This window comes from Antechinus flavipes, chromosome 5 (assembly GCF_016432865.1).
Source record: "Antechinus flavipes isolate AdamAnt ecotype Samford, QLD, Australia chromosome 5, AdamAnt_v2, whole genome shotgun sequence".
Taxonomy (NCBI): Eukaryota; Metazoa; Chordata; class Mammalia; order Dasyuromorphia; family Dasyuridae; genus Antechinus; species Antechinus flavipes.
The window spans coordinates 197,196,210-197,211,961 of record NC_067402.1 but is presented as its reverse complement, the minus strand read 5'-3'; the positions used below and the strand labels follow the sequence as shown (position 1 = coordinate 197,211,961).

Genomic DNA, 15,752 nt, shown 5'->3' with positions numbered 1-15,752 from the left:
GGTTTCTAGATGGTCAAAGGGAAATCAATCACATGACAAGTATAAATTACAACATAGCCAGACAACCTCCTTTCCCTGTCTCAATCCCCTTTCATCTCCTAAACTGAGATATAGTAGCTATTAAACTATGGGACCAGAAAGTATAAATTATCTTTCAAAGATAATGAAGATCTTTCTTTAATTAACACAAATATTCAGAAAGACCTGGAGAGACTTACATGAACTGATGCTGAGTAAAATGAGCAGGACTAGGAGATCATTACATACTTCAACAACAATACTATATGATGATCAATGGATGTGGTCCTCTTCAACAATGAGATGAGCCAAATCAATTCTAATAGAGCAGTAATGAACTGAACCAGCTACACCCAGAGAAAGAACTCTGGGAGATGACTATGAACAATTCCCAATCCCTATATTTTTGTCTGCCTGCATTTTTTATTTCCTTCACAGGCTAATAGTACACTATTTCAAAGTCTGATTCTTTCTGTACAGCAAAATAACTGTTAAGACATGTATACTTATATTGTATTTAACTTATACTTTAACATATTTAATATGTATTGGTCAACCTGCCATGGGGGGGGGGGGAATGGGGGAATGAGGGGAAAAAGTGGAACAAAAGGTTTGGCAATTGTCAATGCTATAAAATTACCCATGCATATAACTTGTAAATAAAAAGCTACAAATAAAAATTAATTAATTAATTAACACAAATAGTGTTCTAACTTAGCAACTCCTCAGCAAAAAAAACCTCCCACCAAACTCTGTTTCTTAAAAGGAAGCTTTGGAGTGCATTTTAAATGTAGAATTTCACATTTACACATATGTTTTTGACACAGTGATATCACTGATTTTTCTTTTTTAGATGTTAGTGTTAATAGCCTTTCTTGGTTCAATAAATTAAAGGATAAACAATATAAATACAAATAGATGATCATATAAGAAGTTTATAGTAGCTTTGGATAGTAATTTTTGTTTAAGAAAAAACACACATTTTCAGGCCTGATCTTTATTGAGACACATTGTCTTTATTGTAGACATACATTCTTTCATTAAATTTTCATGCTAGATAATTCTACCCATCATGTAAATTTGGTGACTGGCACACCTTGCCTAGGAAATTGGAGGTAGGTAACCAATTAGAAATGAATGAATGATCTCTAACTAATCTCTATAAAATAAGTGGTCTATTTTAGCATTATAGATTACTGTCCTGAGGCAAGGAATAGAAAAATCCTCAAAGACCACTTCCTTTTGTATTATCCATTGTTATACCTTTTTTCTCTTCTTCAACATCTCCATTTATACACACACACAGCTAGATGTGAATTCACTGAAATAGTGAACTTCAGATAAGCAACCTCTCTGTAATTCCTTTGAGCTGTATATATTTGTGTTTACCATCACACCACTCAAGCCTTGACTGACATTACCTCCCTCAGCCTCCTCTCTCCTCTGACTGGAAGGCTAAGGTGTTCAGTGTCAAACTCTTCCCAATGCTTTCCTTTGTAGAGGGCAGATACTAGACTTTTGGGCTCATTTCATTTTGTATCTGTTGCTCTGCCTAGTTTCAACAACATAAAACTAAATGTCTCCTGGTGCTTTTCTCTCCTTCCCATCCTCCACTCTCCTTCCATTAGGTTTTAAGCTCTTGAGGGCAAGGTCTTGAGATCTGGAAAAGACTATAGCTTAAAAAGACCAAGGCCTCCCACTGCATCCAGGGCCATCTCCAGTGGTCCTAATTCTTACCTGGCCATAGGACCCAAATGACTCTGGAGGAGAGAGTGAGGTTGGTGACTTTGCGCCCCTTCACTCAAATCCAATTCACTTGCAAGTCATGACATGTTCTTCCTGATGTCATGGTCCTCTTTGAGAACAAAGGATAAACAGCAATTGTATCCCCAGTGCTTAGTACAAGTTTCTGGCAAATATTAGGCCCTTCATAAATGTTAAATGAACTTGGTACAAAGAAAACTAATTGAGGACAAAATTTATTTTATTGTACATTACATGGTAGTTTATTCACAAATACTTGTATATATGCTTGATCAAGAGATTACAAGCCACTTTTAATAAGAAAAATCGGCAAGGATTTTAATGGCTTATTTTGGATTTCTTCATAAATTTTCCAATATTTTAACAGGTACCCTAAAATTTAGGATACCTTTAAATTTTGCTGACTAAAAAAATTATGCAAGAAATGAAACAAAGTACAAGTGTTCTCCATTTTTAAGAAACCCAATAAACAAGATCACAGATTTCTTAAATCATTTAAAATGGCTATATTACAAAATTATTTTCAGCTTTATCTAAACATTTACCGTAAAGTTTTTTCAAGTAGTGAACACTCTTAGGACAATTAAGATATAGACTTATTACTGTAAATTTAATTCATTCAATATAATTTCATCATATCCAACTTTTTATGAACATTTATTATATAAAGCAAATTCTATGAGACTTTTAAAATGATCACTAAGAAAAGGCACTAAGAGAAAAAGTAATTAGAAAGCTTAACCCTAGATGTGATTAACTTTCATAAATAATATATATTTATAGATATCCATAAAAAACTCAGAAATTTACACTTAAGTTATATCACAACATGAGTGTGAGTCTAGGTTTATAAAAGTAATACTAGTGCTATACAAATTTTACAAGCTTCTATCATATTAGAAAAGCTTTGAGAATTATGTAGCAATAGATCATATTTACATTCTCAGGAAAAAATTTAATGACACCTTTTCAGCAAAAAGTTCAAAATTATTTATTAAACAGAATAAAAATGAGAAAAGGATATGCAATTAAATACTCCAATGTGATCTACTGAAATAAGTTGTTGACAGCAAAAATAGGAAATTTGACAGGACACATCCATCATAACATTATCACATAGAAATTAATCAGTATAATTTAGTTGTTAATAATATAAATCAATTGCCATAATGAAGATTCCAAACAAAATTAAAGTATCTTAGAGAACACTTGACTGACATGCCATGATACATTAGTCAAGGCCAACACTGATTCAGAATATAAATTCCCTTGTAAAATCTTATGAAAAAGAACAACTGAAGATTATAAATGCTATTACCTTGCAAAATAATGGAAAGCACTGACGAGTAAAAAACAGTTTAATAAAAGCTTGGTAAGAGACCCAGTTACACAAAATGATTCAAGAACATTGAAGGATACACCTCCAACTATGACAACAAAAAGATGAAAGGTAGCAAAGATTTGAAAAAATAAATTCTTTATACCACTGAAGACATTGAAACAACTACATCTGAATTTAACTTAATAATAGTGGATAATATGCTTATAGAAATAGAAACATTATTGCAAAGTTCAAAGTTGGGTAAAGAGGCTAACCTGGATCAATACACAACCAATCTATGAGTGTTAAAGCTCCTACAATGTTTAGGCAAAGCAGTGGTTTCTCTCCTATCCTTCCCTTCCTTGTCCCTCACACCCCCGTCTTACATTCTAAGAGGACAGACAATTTATTGTGTATTTATTAATGTATTAATATGTATTGACTGGTTTTTTTACATTTTGCTATTTTATCATTTGTAAAGTAGTATTTCACCACTGAAGTAATAAAATTCTATTTTTTTTTTTTTGACAATCTGGGGGAAAGTGAAGTATGGGCTTCTGGCCTCAAAAAGTAAAGCACTGAATGTGAAAACTGATATGAAAGCCTATGGTAATTACCTTTCTTTGAACACGAAATGAAAAATGAAATGATTTTAATCTATTGCTATGAACCAATATCATCTGAATCTGAATGGTTTTATTTTTAATAGCTTTCTTAAGATGTGCTCCCACAGAAAAATTTATTTTTGTTCACAAAAAGCCACTAGAAAAAATGTTTAAAGAATTATCTTATAATTAGAAATAGCTCATATTAGTTTCCACAATAATTCAATTATCAATCTATGTTTCACTGCATAGATCTTATGATAATCTTTAGAAATAAATGAGATCTGAGAAACTTCACAATTTGGGGGCAAATTAGTTTTTAAAAGAGATAGCCAAAATATCTTGGAGTGGAAATTCACAAGATATTAAAAATAGTTAAATCATTCTGCATCACAGAAAAAAATATAAAATCAGTATGAGGAAATATAGCTCTAATTGCACCCAGGCAGGAAATCTGGTGAGACACCTCATGCTACAGGAGAAAGATGGTCCCCTTTCTGCCTTCTGCAGAATTCTCCTTCCTAGAACCAGGAGAGGATAAGTGATCTCTCCAATATCACATAATCAGTATGTACCAGAGGAAAGATGTTGAGCCCCACGCTTAAATATGGAACCCAGAAAGTCTGTAAAGAGTTAAGGGGGATTGCACCTTTAAGGGGCGGGTTGGTTTTCCAAACCCTCACAGCTGGGAATCACAGAACATTTGAGAGACTAAAAGAATGCTTGATTTTTACAGAGTTAAGAAGCTGCAAATCAGCCTTTACTTTTATCTTACTTTCTGAGAAGAACTGACCGACTCAAGGAACACAAACTTTTGTATATATTCTGTATGGGGAATGAAATAAAAGAGGTTCAGAGGTTTTTACTGTAACTGCCCTCTCCATCTCTTTGTATTATTATCATCCTATCACATGATAAGATCTATTCTCCTGGTCAGAATTAGATCCCCAGCAACCTAATTAACAGGTGGCTCCTGTGGCACCAGAGCCAAGAAGATTAGGGTTTTAAGTTCTGTCTCTGAATAAAAATGAAGTAGTAAACATAAACTATTTATGAAAGGAAGATATTAGTGAACAAAGGTGTCATAAAAGACATACAAAACTGAAGAGACAATTTAATTTAGTAAATCTCCAAATAAAGATTATGGGCAATATTATCTCATAAGATAATGGAAAGTAATTTGAGAGGAAAAACCAATTTAATAAAAGTTTATTAAGAAATTCAGTTAAACAAAATGATCCAAGCTATCTCCCCTCCACCATTGAGATATAACATTCTATTTTCTTATAGACTTGCTAAAACCTTTTTATATTTAAATCTACCATATAGCAGAGATTCACTGACCCAGTTTTTATTTTTATAAAAATTCTATTGGGTTTTTCAAACACTAATATTTTATATACCATTTGGTTGGGTATCTGGATTCTATTCTATCACAGTGACATTTCTTTTTTCTTTTCCTAAAACAAGTGAGTTTTGATAAGTGCTTTAATACAAGATCAAGGCAAAAAACTTTACTAGATTTTTATTTCTGATATTGCCTTGATATCCAGCCCATTAATTTTTTTCCAAAAAATTTCACTGTGTTCCATCTAATTCTGAAAAGGAATACCTTTGCATTGATTGTTGTTGCATCAAATATTTAAGTTAATATGGAATGAATTGCTTTTATACTATATTTATATACTATATAGTATATTATGCTATTATATACTATATACTAAATATACTATATATTTATACTATACTATATTATACTATATTACAGTAACTGTCATGAAAAACAAATGTCTCATATTATTCATGTCTGTTTCGCTAATTTTAATTTTATAATTGTCGTTACTTGTTCTATGTTTTTGATCTTTATGGGTAGTACATGATAAAGCAAAAGATTTTTGTGGATTAGTTTGATTTCTTGAGACGCAACTGAATTCCCACGATGTCATCAAGTTGAAATTATTAAGTATTTTCAAAGCTATGTCAAGTAAAAGCAAACACTGTAACAAATACCTATAATTTCTGCTACCAGGAAAGCTGAGACAAGTGGAATGCTTACATTTGGGGGTTCTGAGCTGCAATGTTTTAAGTGGATCAGGTGTCCCCACAATCTATAGTAATATAGTAAGCTCCCCTGAGCAGCATTACTAGGCTGTCTAAGGATAGGTAGAACCAGTCCAAGTTGGGAAAAAAAGCAAGCTCCCATGACAATCAGAGAGGAAGCTATGCTTCTAACTTGATTAAAACAAGAAAATCCAGTTTCCAAAAAAAAAACCCAACCCAAAACGTATAAACCCTTTGAGACAGCTAAGTGGTGCAGTGGATAGAGCATCAGTCCTGTAGTCAGGAGGCCCCAAGTTCAAATGTAGCCTCAGACACTTAACTGTGTTAACACCTAGCTGTGTGACCCAGGGCAAATCACTTAACCCCAATTGCCTCAGCCCCCTCCCACCCCCCTCAAAAAAAAAAAATATATACACACACATACATATACTCCTTTGGTGAGATTTAATAATTGGATATTATTAAACAACTAAATAGTGAAAAAAGTGAATATAGTTTAACAAATAATAAGTAAAGTACCATCTAATTAAATGAAGTACTGTATATGTGTACACATATTTTTTTTTGAGGGGGGTGGGAGGGGGCTGAGGCAATTGGGATTAAGTGATTTGCCCTGGGTCACACAGCTAGGTGTTAACACAGTTAAGTGTCTGAGGCTACATTTGAACTTGGGGCCTCCTGACTACAGGACTGATGCTCTATCCACTGCACCACTTAGCTGTCTCAAAGGGTTTATACGTTTAAATGGGGCAATTTCCTGACAAGTTTGTTGTTTTCCCTCAAGAGTTTAGAATAATAAATTTTAAAGATACTCAAATTCCTATTGGCTAGTTTAGTTTATTTATAATTTCAAATTGCTATTTCAAAGATGACATTTTCTTCTATTTGTTATGGATTAAAGAAATGACAGATTACAAATCTGAAATTTTGTATATGCTGTCATATGAGTTAACTGTCCCTTGGATTTATGTGGTATTTTTCTCTGTTGTGAAATCTTGTTCAATGGTGAGTATGGGGAAAGTAGTATGCAAAAATATAATTTTAATGTAAATAATAAAAAGTATTAATAAAAAACTTAAAATATAGCTTGTGATACAATCTAATAATATTTTAAATTTATTTTCTCTTTATTCTTTAATTTTTATGTGCTGATTTGCATTTTATCTTCCATTAAAATTAATTTATCATTGTTTTGCTAATTTGCTTGTCTTTATAAAAAAATATTTCTTGGTTTTATTTTTCAATTCAATACTTTCATTTTCTATTCTGTTTTTTCCTAAAAACCATAACTGGCTTTTTAATATTTCCATTGGATGTCTGCTTTGTTCCTTTTGTTATGCTTGAAAAAGGACAATTAAAATTACTTTTTCATTTTACTAAATTTGCTTCCAAAACCACCTTTAACTACACACACACACACACACACACACACACACACACACACACACACGATGTGTGTCAATATTGTTGTAGTTGGTTTGGTTTGGTTTTGTTTACAGAGTATTGGTTTTTTTCTACAGCCTGTATAAGCTTTGAAATCATTCCCCCAACATTCCTATTTGCAGACAGGATTCTATATGTTTGACAACATGTCTTCCCATGGATGTGCTTCAATTTACTTTATACTTTTTAAAATACGATAATTTTCTAATAGATCATTACTTTACATACAGTTTTATATCTTTTTCTCTTTTTAATGTTATTGTTTTCCTCTCACTCTGATTTGAAAATATTGAATATAATTTCTGCCTTTTCAAATGTGTAAGCTTTTATATGCTAAATTTTTGTGGGCATTTTGTGGGCACTTAAAAAGTTTATGTATAGGTATATGTATGTATATATGTAACTATACACACAATTAATTATTTTCAGTTTTCTTTGTGATTCTGAAATTCCATTTTGATTACTAAGCATTTTTATTATAACTGCCTACTATTATATTTTGTTTGTATCTTCCTATGTAACTATTAAACTTTTAATGAACTTATCAAATAGTTATGGTACTTATGAATTAGGGATTGAATCCAACTTTATTTTTGTTTGTTAAACCTTTGGTTTGTTAAACTTATATTTCTTAGATCAAATTCTTAATTTTAAACTGCAAACATAACATTAAGGATACTTCCTGCCAATATCATATCAATGAGTTTTGCTTCTTTATTCATTCTGCAACAATTTTGTTTTCATTAAGACCACTCACAATTATAAATAATAAAATATATCATTGTCAATTTTCTCATTGTTTTTAATCTGTTCTGAAGAGAATAATCTCAAGATTAATTTTCTCAAGCCATGAAAACATGTGAATAAAACAAGGTATAGTTTTGATTTTACTACTATATATTTTTTCAAAGCAATCCCAATACACTTTGGACAAAAAACTGCCATCTGCATCCAGAAAAAGAACTAAGAAGACTGAATGTAAATCAACACATGCTATGTTTACTTCTTTATTCTGTTTTTTTTTTTTTTAATCTCTCCCATGGTTTTTCCCTCTTGCTCTGATTTTCCTCTCCCAACCTGATTCATAAAGCAATGTGTATTAAAGATAAATAAAAATTAAAAAGTACTTCACTAAGCTAAGATTTAACTTTTAATTATAAACAGAAGTGTACTTTTTACAAATGGTAACTCCTTTTCTTTTTGTTTTTCACAGCAATTATCTTTCCCATATTTGTTTAATAACAAATGAACAAATAAAATAAGTAAAACTAGGGTAACTCCATATGACCATATTATAGATTGAAAGGAAAATAAAGATTAAACAAGTGAAAATGAATAAAAAGAAATTATGATAACCAATTTTGGACTCCCCCCTCAAAATATGAAAAAAACACTTTTCCTCATTCATTATTAAAACCTCTTTTTCAGTTCTGAGGTAGAATTCACCTTTTACAATTTTTCACTGAATTTATTACTCATTATTCAGTTTGGTGAGAACTAGTAGTTTGCTCTTTATTCAAGCAGCCATCTAATTACTATAGAATTTATAAGATCAATTAAATATATTATACCACTGAACCCAGAAAAACATGCCAAATGCTAGTCTAAGTGCTGGGAATACAAAAATACAAAAGGGAAGAGTCCTTGCCCTCAAGAACTTAATATTTTATTGGAAAAATAGGAAGGGACTGACTTTTGATAAGTCACAAAGATATGAATGAAAAAGTAGATCAACCCATTAACACACACACACACGTATAGAATCACTCCAGTGACTGCCAGTATCAGAGAACAAGTCCAATGTTTGGCAGTTAAGGCCCATCAAATTAGCTCCCTTCCTACCCTCCCAATCTGCATACACATTACTTTTCTACACATTCTCTGAACCCTACATATAATCCAGATATCACGCTCTACTTCTACTCTCTATTCTTCCCATAGGACATTTTATATTCCATCTCTATGTTTTTGCACTAACTGAAGTGTTCTCCCTGCTTCCTCTTCCCTTAATTTCCTCAGTCTCTTTTTCTAATTTCCTTAGTTTCTACAGAAGAATTATCTTCTGTCTTCTCTTTATTTACCTAGCTATTTTCACATTGTCTCTCCCATCTGAATATTAGCAAAAATTATTTTTTGGCCTTTCTTTTTATCATTAAAACTTAGAGCAGTGAGTGGCACTCACTTTTTAATACTAGCTGATTGATGGCAATTTGATTACAATTATCAGGGAACAGTTGCAAAGGCAGAATTGAAGGTGAGAGAGTACATGTACTTAAGACTCTAAGAAGTACATAGTTGATTTGCTCAAAGGGCTACAAAATTGTGCACACCCTTTGTTTCAACAGTGTCTTTATTGAGCGTGTATCCCAAAGAGATCATAAAAGAGGAAAAAGGACCCACATGTGCAAAAATGTTTGTAGTAACCCTTTTAGAAGTTGCAAGGAATAGAAAATTAGTTAGATGCCCGTCAATCGGGGAATGGTTGAACTAAATTATGGTATATTAAAGTAAGGGAAAAGTACTGTTCTGTAAAAAAATGATGAATATGCTAACTTTAGAAAGGTTTATAAAGATTTACATGAACTAATGCTGATTGAAACAAGCAGAACCAAGAAAACATTGTATATAGCAATAGCAAGATTGTGTGATGATTAATTATGACAGAGTTGCTACTTCTCAATAGTTCAATGATCCAAGGCAATTCCAGTAAATGTTGGATGGAAAACATCATCCAAATACAGAGGGAAAACTATGGATAGATACTAAACATAAATCTACTATGTTTATTTCTCTCATGATTTTTCCTTTCTGTTCTGATTTTTTTCCCCAATACAATTCATAAAGAAATGTGTTAAAAAAAAAAAAAAAAAAAGTACATGTATAGCCCCCAAAAATGTTATTTCCACATGTAACCAAAGAAAACAAAAATTTAAAAATTAATAAAGGAAAATAAGGAATCTAGGAGGTAAAAAGAAAAAAAGAAGAAAAAGTACACAGCTAAGTGGCTTATCTCCTTTCAGCCATAACCTCTGGTAGTTTGATTTGGAAAATGGCAGAGCAGGTGGAAAAGGGTGGAGGTGTAGATGAAGAGGCATAATCCTATGGAGGGCAGAGCTACCCAAGAATAAACCAAGACACTGGCATGAATTTGAATAAAAGGATAAACCTGATTTTAGATGAGGGGGCATGGCTCAACATTGGAGTATTAGCCAGTAAACTAAAAATATCATGAATTCTAATTCCAACTCTGTGATGGTGATAACATTGTATTTAGTAATGTGGCTAAGCTGATTTTTTAAAGGAATATATAAGAACTTATAAACCCAAAATATATTGTTTCTCAAAGTAGTCACCGAGAACATTTCACCAAAGACTTCATTAAATTTCCATTAATTCAAAACATGTTGAAATTCTTTTTTTTCAAAATTATCATCAATGTTAGCTGACAAGGCTCACAAGAAGTCTTTTTATGACTTTTCTAGTTACATGTATTATTTTGCTTTGTTTTTTAGAATTAAAAAAGTGCCGTTAAACTTAAAAATTCACCTTATTTATGAGACTTAGGTTTTAATAAGTTTTAATTTTTTTCCAAAAATTCAATCTACCCTCAAAAAACAAATCGCCACAATTAAGATTTACACAAGATAGCAATGTGGTAATAGACACATAATTCTATAAGGGAATTATTAGGAAGCAAACGATATTCCTTTCAATATATAATTTTTAGTAGGTAGAGATAATATAGATACCAAGTATTCTACAAATTATATTTCTACTTATAATATTTGAAAATTCAAAAATATTCACATTTCAAAGATAGAATAATTTTTTTTAAATAATTTTTCTTCTATGTACAAATGCTAAATTTCTGGCCTTTGATACAATTCTTAGGATTGTTTTTTCCTAGTCCAACCCCAACTCCCATCTCGGCTAAAATTGCAAACATTTCTTTTTTTTTTTTTTAAAGAGATTTAAGAAATCCAATTAAGTAGCACAATAAGTGAAAATATTAGATTTTAGGATAGATCCTAGTCTATACTAGGATTTTAAGAGACTAAGGAAATAAAAACAAGGTAGGGGAAGAGGATAAGAAAATTTCTGAGACAGAAACAAAAAAAGCAATTCTTTCATACCTTGAACCATTTACAAACCAAATGATTGGTCTTATGCACTAAATCACTGAATAGCTTCAGACAGGGAATAGGAGAACAGTAGAAAACAAGATAAACAAGGGAAAAAAAGCATGGAATTAAAAGCAAATTATAATCAGGTCAGGCAACAGTAAGTCTGAAAAATAAACAAACTCAACAGCATTATGCGACCAATATAACAACAACAACAACAACAACAACAACAACAACAAAAACACACATGGAACAGACATAAAAATACATCATTTAAATTAATAAAATCTATGTATATGTATCTATACCCTTAGTGTGAATATTTTCATTAAACAATGAAAAATATGGAAAATAAAAGATAAAAAGAAAAAAATAGACTTTTTAAAATGAAGGTAAAGAATGTGGGGAAAAAAAAGTATATGAAATAAAGCTAAAAGGAGATCCCTTCCAGTTCTGAACCAATGGCTGCTTGCCATTCTTTCACTACCTAAGTTCAATTTACTTAGTATGGAGGAAATTATTCAAAAAGGAATTGGAGGCAGCATTTGTCAGAATCAGATAAAGGAAAGTTACTCACTTTGAGACCTGATAAAATTTTCCTAAAACAAATGTCTCATTGTTGCCTATTATGAACAGAAGAAAGCATCCTTGCGCGGTTATTTGCATAAAATTGCCTCTAAAAATAAATGATCCTTCTTTCTTATTTCTCAACTTTCTGCAAAAAGATGTTCTCAAACTATGGCAGCAAAATCAAGTAAAAAATAAAAGTCAATTAAATTCCCAAATGTAATCAACTCTAGTAAGAGAAAAGGGTAATTAAGTCTCCTTTAGTGAATATTAAAAATAATGGCATTTCGATCTTTTTTACTTTGCCCTACTAATTATAATTACCCTTTGAATGTTATTGTTAATGCAGAAAAAAAATGGCAGAATTGGATAAAACTAAGCTTTGAAAATATAAACTGAGAACCTTAATTGTTTAAGTGAGTATACAGAATAAAAGAAAATGTTTCCTGCTCTCCAAGAGCTTACAATGTAATAAACATGAAATTACATAAGCAAAAGAATTATTCAAAATGCTATTCAATGAAAACGCCATGTTCAATATCGTCAGTTTCTATGATTCCAATAGCTAAAAAGATGCAGATAAATATGAAACAAGTGCCTCAGAGAAGAGCATTGTTTTAATGTGACTTAAAGATCTTAAGATATATATTTAAATTTCCATACATTTAAAGAAATCCTCCACCAACTTCTGGAGCACTTATTTAACCCCTGGAATACTTAAACATGGCCAAGTGTTGAGATCTGCAAAATATAAAATGTTGCCTAGAACTAATAAATTACCAATTGAACGGCACCTTAAATTCACTGAGCAGAAGTGCCAGTGAATTACAAAATAGCAGACCTGTTTTTCAGCATTGGTTCTGGCTGACTCCTCTTGGGCTAGCACCATTTCTCGTTCAGCAGTTATCTGTACACTTTCTCTTAGTGCTTCTTCTAGTTCTTCAATTCTGTCATCCTTCTTACGGAGATTGTCCTGGAAAATGATGGAAGAGGGATGAAGTAGACCAATGTAGACCAAAAGAAGAGCCTCTTTTTCAAGAAAGTGAAAATGGCTAAACCAATTCTTTCCTTGTAGAAGGAAATAATGAAGGCAAAAAAAGTATCCACAGGAAAAAAGGAAAGAAGAAAGAGGAAGTAAAAAAAGACTGAAGTGACAAGTAAGCAAAGAAAGACAAATATACTGGATGATGAACTTGCTTGATGCAGTAGTGCCACTGAAACTGTGTTAGCATAGGTAGCAGAGTTTCTTTCTTAAGGAATGTAGATATTTTGGAACACATAATAAGAGTTTATAGCAAGCTGAAATGGAATACAAACAGCTAAATTGAAGGCCCATCTATCTGTTTCTTTCAGGCAAGTCAAGTTAAGTGAAGGTAAAGAAGAGTATGGTCTTAAAAGTTTTCAATCTTCTCACAAAAAAATTTCTAGCAAAATCATATTTCAAAGAAAATAAGATATCTGGGAAATAAATAGTTTCATATGATTCCAGAAAAATCTTTTTTGTATGCTTTTTGAAAGCCTCCATTGAAATCTGAATTAGAATTTTGATCTCTGTGTACCAATTTATTACTGGTTATTGTTGTTTCTTCATCAAGAAGGCAAGTTTATTTGTTCTGAAAGGAATCTGTTCACAATACTGCTGAAGTTATAATTGAGTCATAAGAAAGCTATCAAAAAGTCAGAAACTGATCTCAAATCCCAAGATAGTAAAGCAACAGATCATGAATTTGATATTGAAAGGATAAGTTACTTAGAGATAATTATACTGACGAAGTGGATTTACTTAAATACTTTAAAAATTATACAGTTATTACACAGCTTCCTTCTGGGTGATGCTCTGTTTCGAGAGGGCAAGGGGGAGACATGTTATGAGAGAGCTAGGGGTCTGCATAAAGCATGAAAAAAAGAATAAACTCTTCCCAAAGGCTCTTATTTAAACAGATCTGCTCCCATGTCAGCCATCTCTTCATTTGCTTCAATATTACTCCTTCAGGGCAAGAACTGTTTTTCTTTTTCATATTTGTATTCTTAGTACTTAATATCGTCTCTAGCAAAAAGTAGGCACATAATAAATGTTTATTTTCTGACAAATGTGTTGGAATGCCATATAAGAGAAGAGTGTTGAAGGAAGAGATAGGCTTAGAATACAGTTATCCCTTCCATATCACAGGAATCGGGGTGCAGTGCTCCCATGATCTGAAAAAAATCTGTGTAAAAATGTTTGGCCCTTCTTTCATATCAGAAAAAAGTCTGAATTATTACAATATTAAGAGATAAAATATACTGATATTATGCAGTAAAAAAGTGATTGATGAACTGCTAAAAAGGATCACAGAATAATAGAAATAATAGAAACATTAAATTGATTTACTAGGAATAAAACCAATGATAATATCATTTCATAGGTCAGTTTAGCAAGAAAGCCCACTTGATTAGATGACACTTCATCAGTTACACTGACAAAAATCAGTTTCAAAAGTTTTTTCCCCCATATAAAAAAAAAGAACAAGTGCCATGTGAAATAACAATGGCAAAAAAGGGGGGGGAAAGAAGAAAATGAAACCCATTTTATCATATAATTGATATAAATAATTTACCAACAATGAATGTGTCAGTAGACATCTTCAGTGAACAAAAATAAGCCAGACTAGTCACAAAGCAAATTGAAGACAGAGATAATCTTCTTCCTCAGAACACATAATAGAAAGGATAAATAAAATTTGGCTTCTAATTTGTTTTTTGAGACTTAGTAACAAACCTACTAAGAGAGACTATAGTTTCCTTTCCCTTTTATTTATTGTATACTCAGACTTTCATAGGGAGAGAATTCCAGAAATGAGGCAGCTGGGTGGTACAGTGGATGGAATGCTGGGCCCGGAGTCAGGAAGACTCATTTTCCTGAGTTCAAATCTGACCTCACACACTTACTAGCTGTGTGACTGTGGGTAAGTCACTCTTGTATAAAATGAACTGGAGAAGAAAATGGAAAAACTTCTTTAGCATCTTTGCCAAGAAAACCCCAAATGGGGTCATGAAGAGTTAGACATGACTAAAAAGTCTGAATAACCAAGTCCATGAAATAAAGAGTAGAACTTTGTAATACTTCACAACAATGGTGTTTCAAAATTGAGTAGATGTCCATCAATTGGGGAATGGATGAATAAGTTATGGTATATGAATGTCATGGAATATTATTGTTCCATAAGAAAAAATTAGCAGGTTGATTTTAGAAAAGCCTGGGAAGACTTAAATAAACTGATCCTGAGTGAAGCAAACAGTACCAGGAAAACATTGTATACAGCAAGATTGTATAATGATCAACTATAACAGATTTAGCTCTTCTCGGTAATACAAAGATGCAAGACAATTACAGTAGATTTGGCATGAAAACTACCATCCACATTCAGGGAGAGAACTAGAGAGATTGAATGTGGATCAAAGCATTCTGTTCTCTCTTTTTTTCAAAATGATTGCACATATAAAATCTACATTAGATTGTTTGCTGTCTTGAGGAGGGAAGGAGAAACAAATTTGGAGCTTAAAATCTTAGCAAAAAAATGAACAAATATTGAAAATTATCTTTACATGTAACTGGAAAATAAAATCCTATTCAAATAAAAAAAAATGGTGTTCCAAAATAAATTTTTTTAATTGTTTGCTAACTATTCCAATGGAAAATGACCATATATTTCATTTGGAATTTTACTTGAATATGCAACAGCTTTTTTTTTTTTTTTTGAGTTCTACTATAAAAGTAAACCTAATTATTTTATATTTGTGATGCAGAATTTCTTGGAGTTGAAGCCCCTACAAAAAGAGCCTCATGGGAAAGATAAAATTTCTCATTCT

The 15,752-nt window shown here is 31.7% G+C and overlaps 1 protein-coding gene across 3 annotated transcripts in view; it reads right to left on the bottom strand.

The window, feature by feature from the left end:
• ERC1 (ELKS/RAB6-interacting/CAST family member 1) overlaps positions 1 to 15,752 on the bottom strand; it is a 345,893-nt gene that overhangs the window by 123,820 nt on the left and 206,321 nt on the right. For 2 of the 3 annotated variants that reach the window (XM_051962823.1, XM_051962824.1), the window contains one exon: positions 12,745 to 12,876. The exons of the other annotated variant lie outside the window; for it this stretch is intronic. In XM_051962823.1, coding sequence (XP_051818783.1) covers positions 12,745 to 12,876 — 132 coding nt within the window. The remainder of the gene's footprint in view (positions 1 to 12,744; positions 12,877 to 15,752) is intronic. 3 annotated transcript variants of the gene reach the window in all.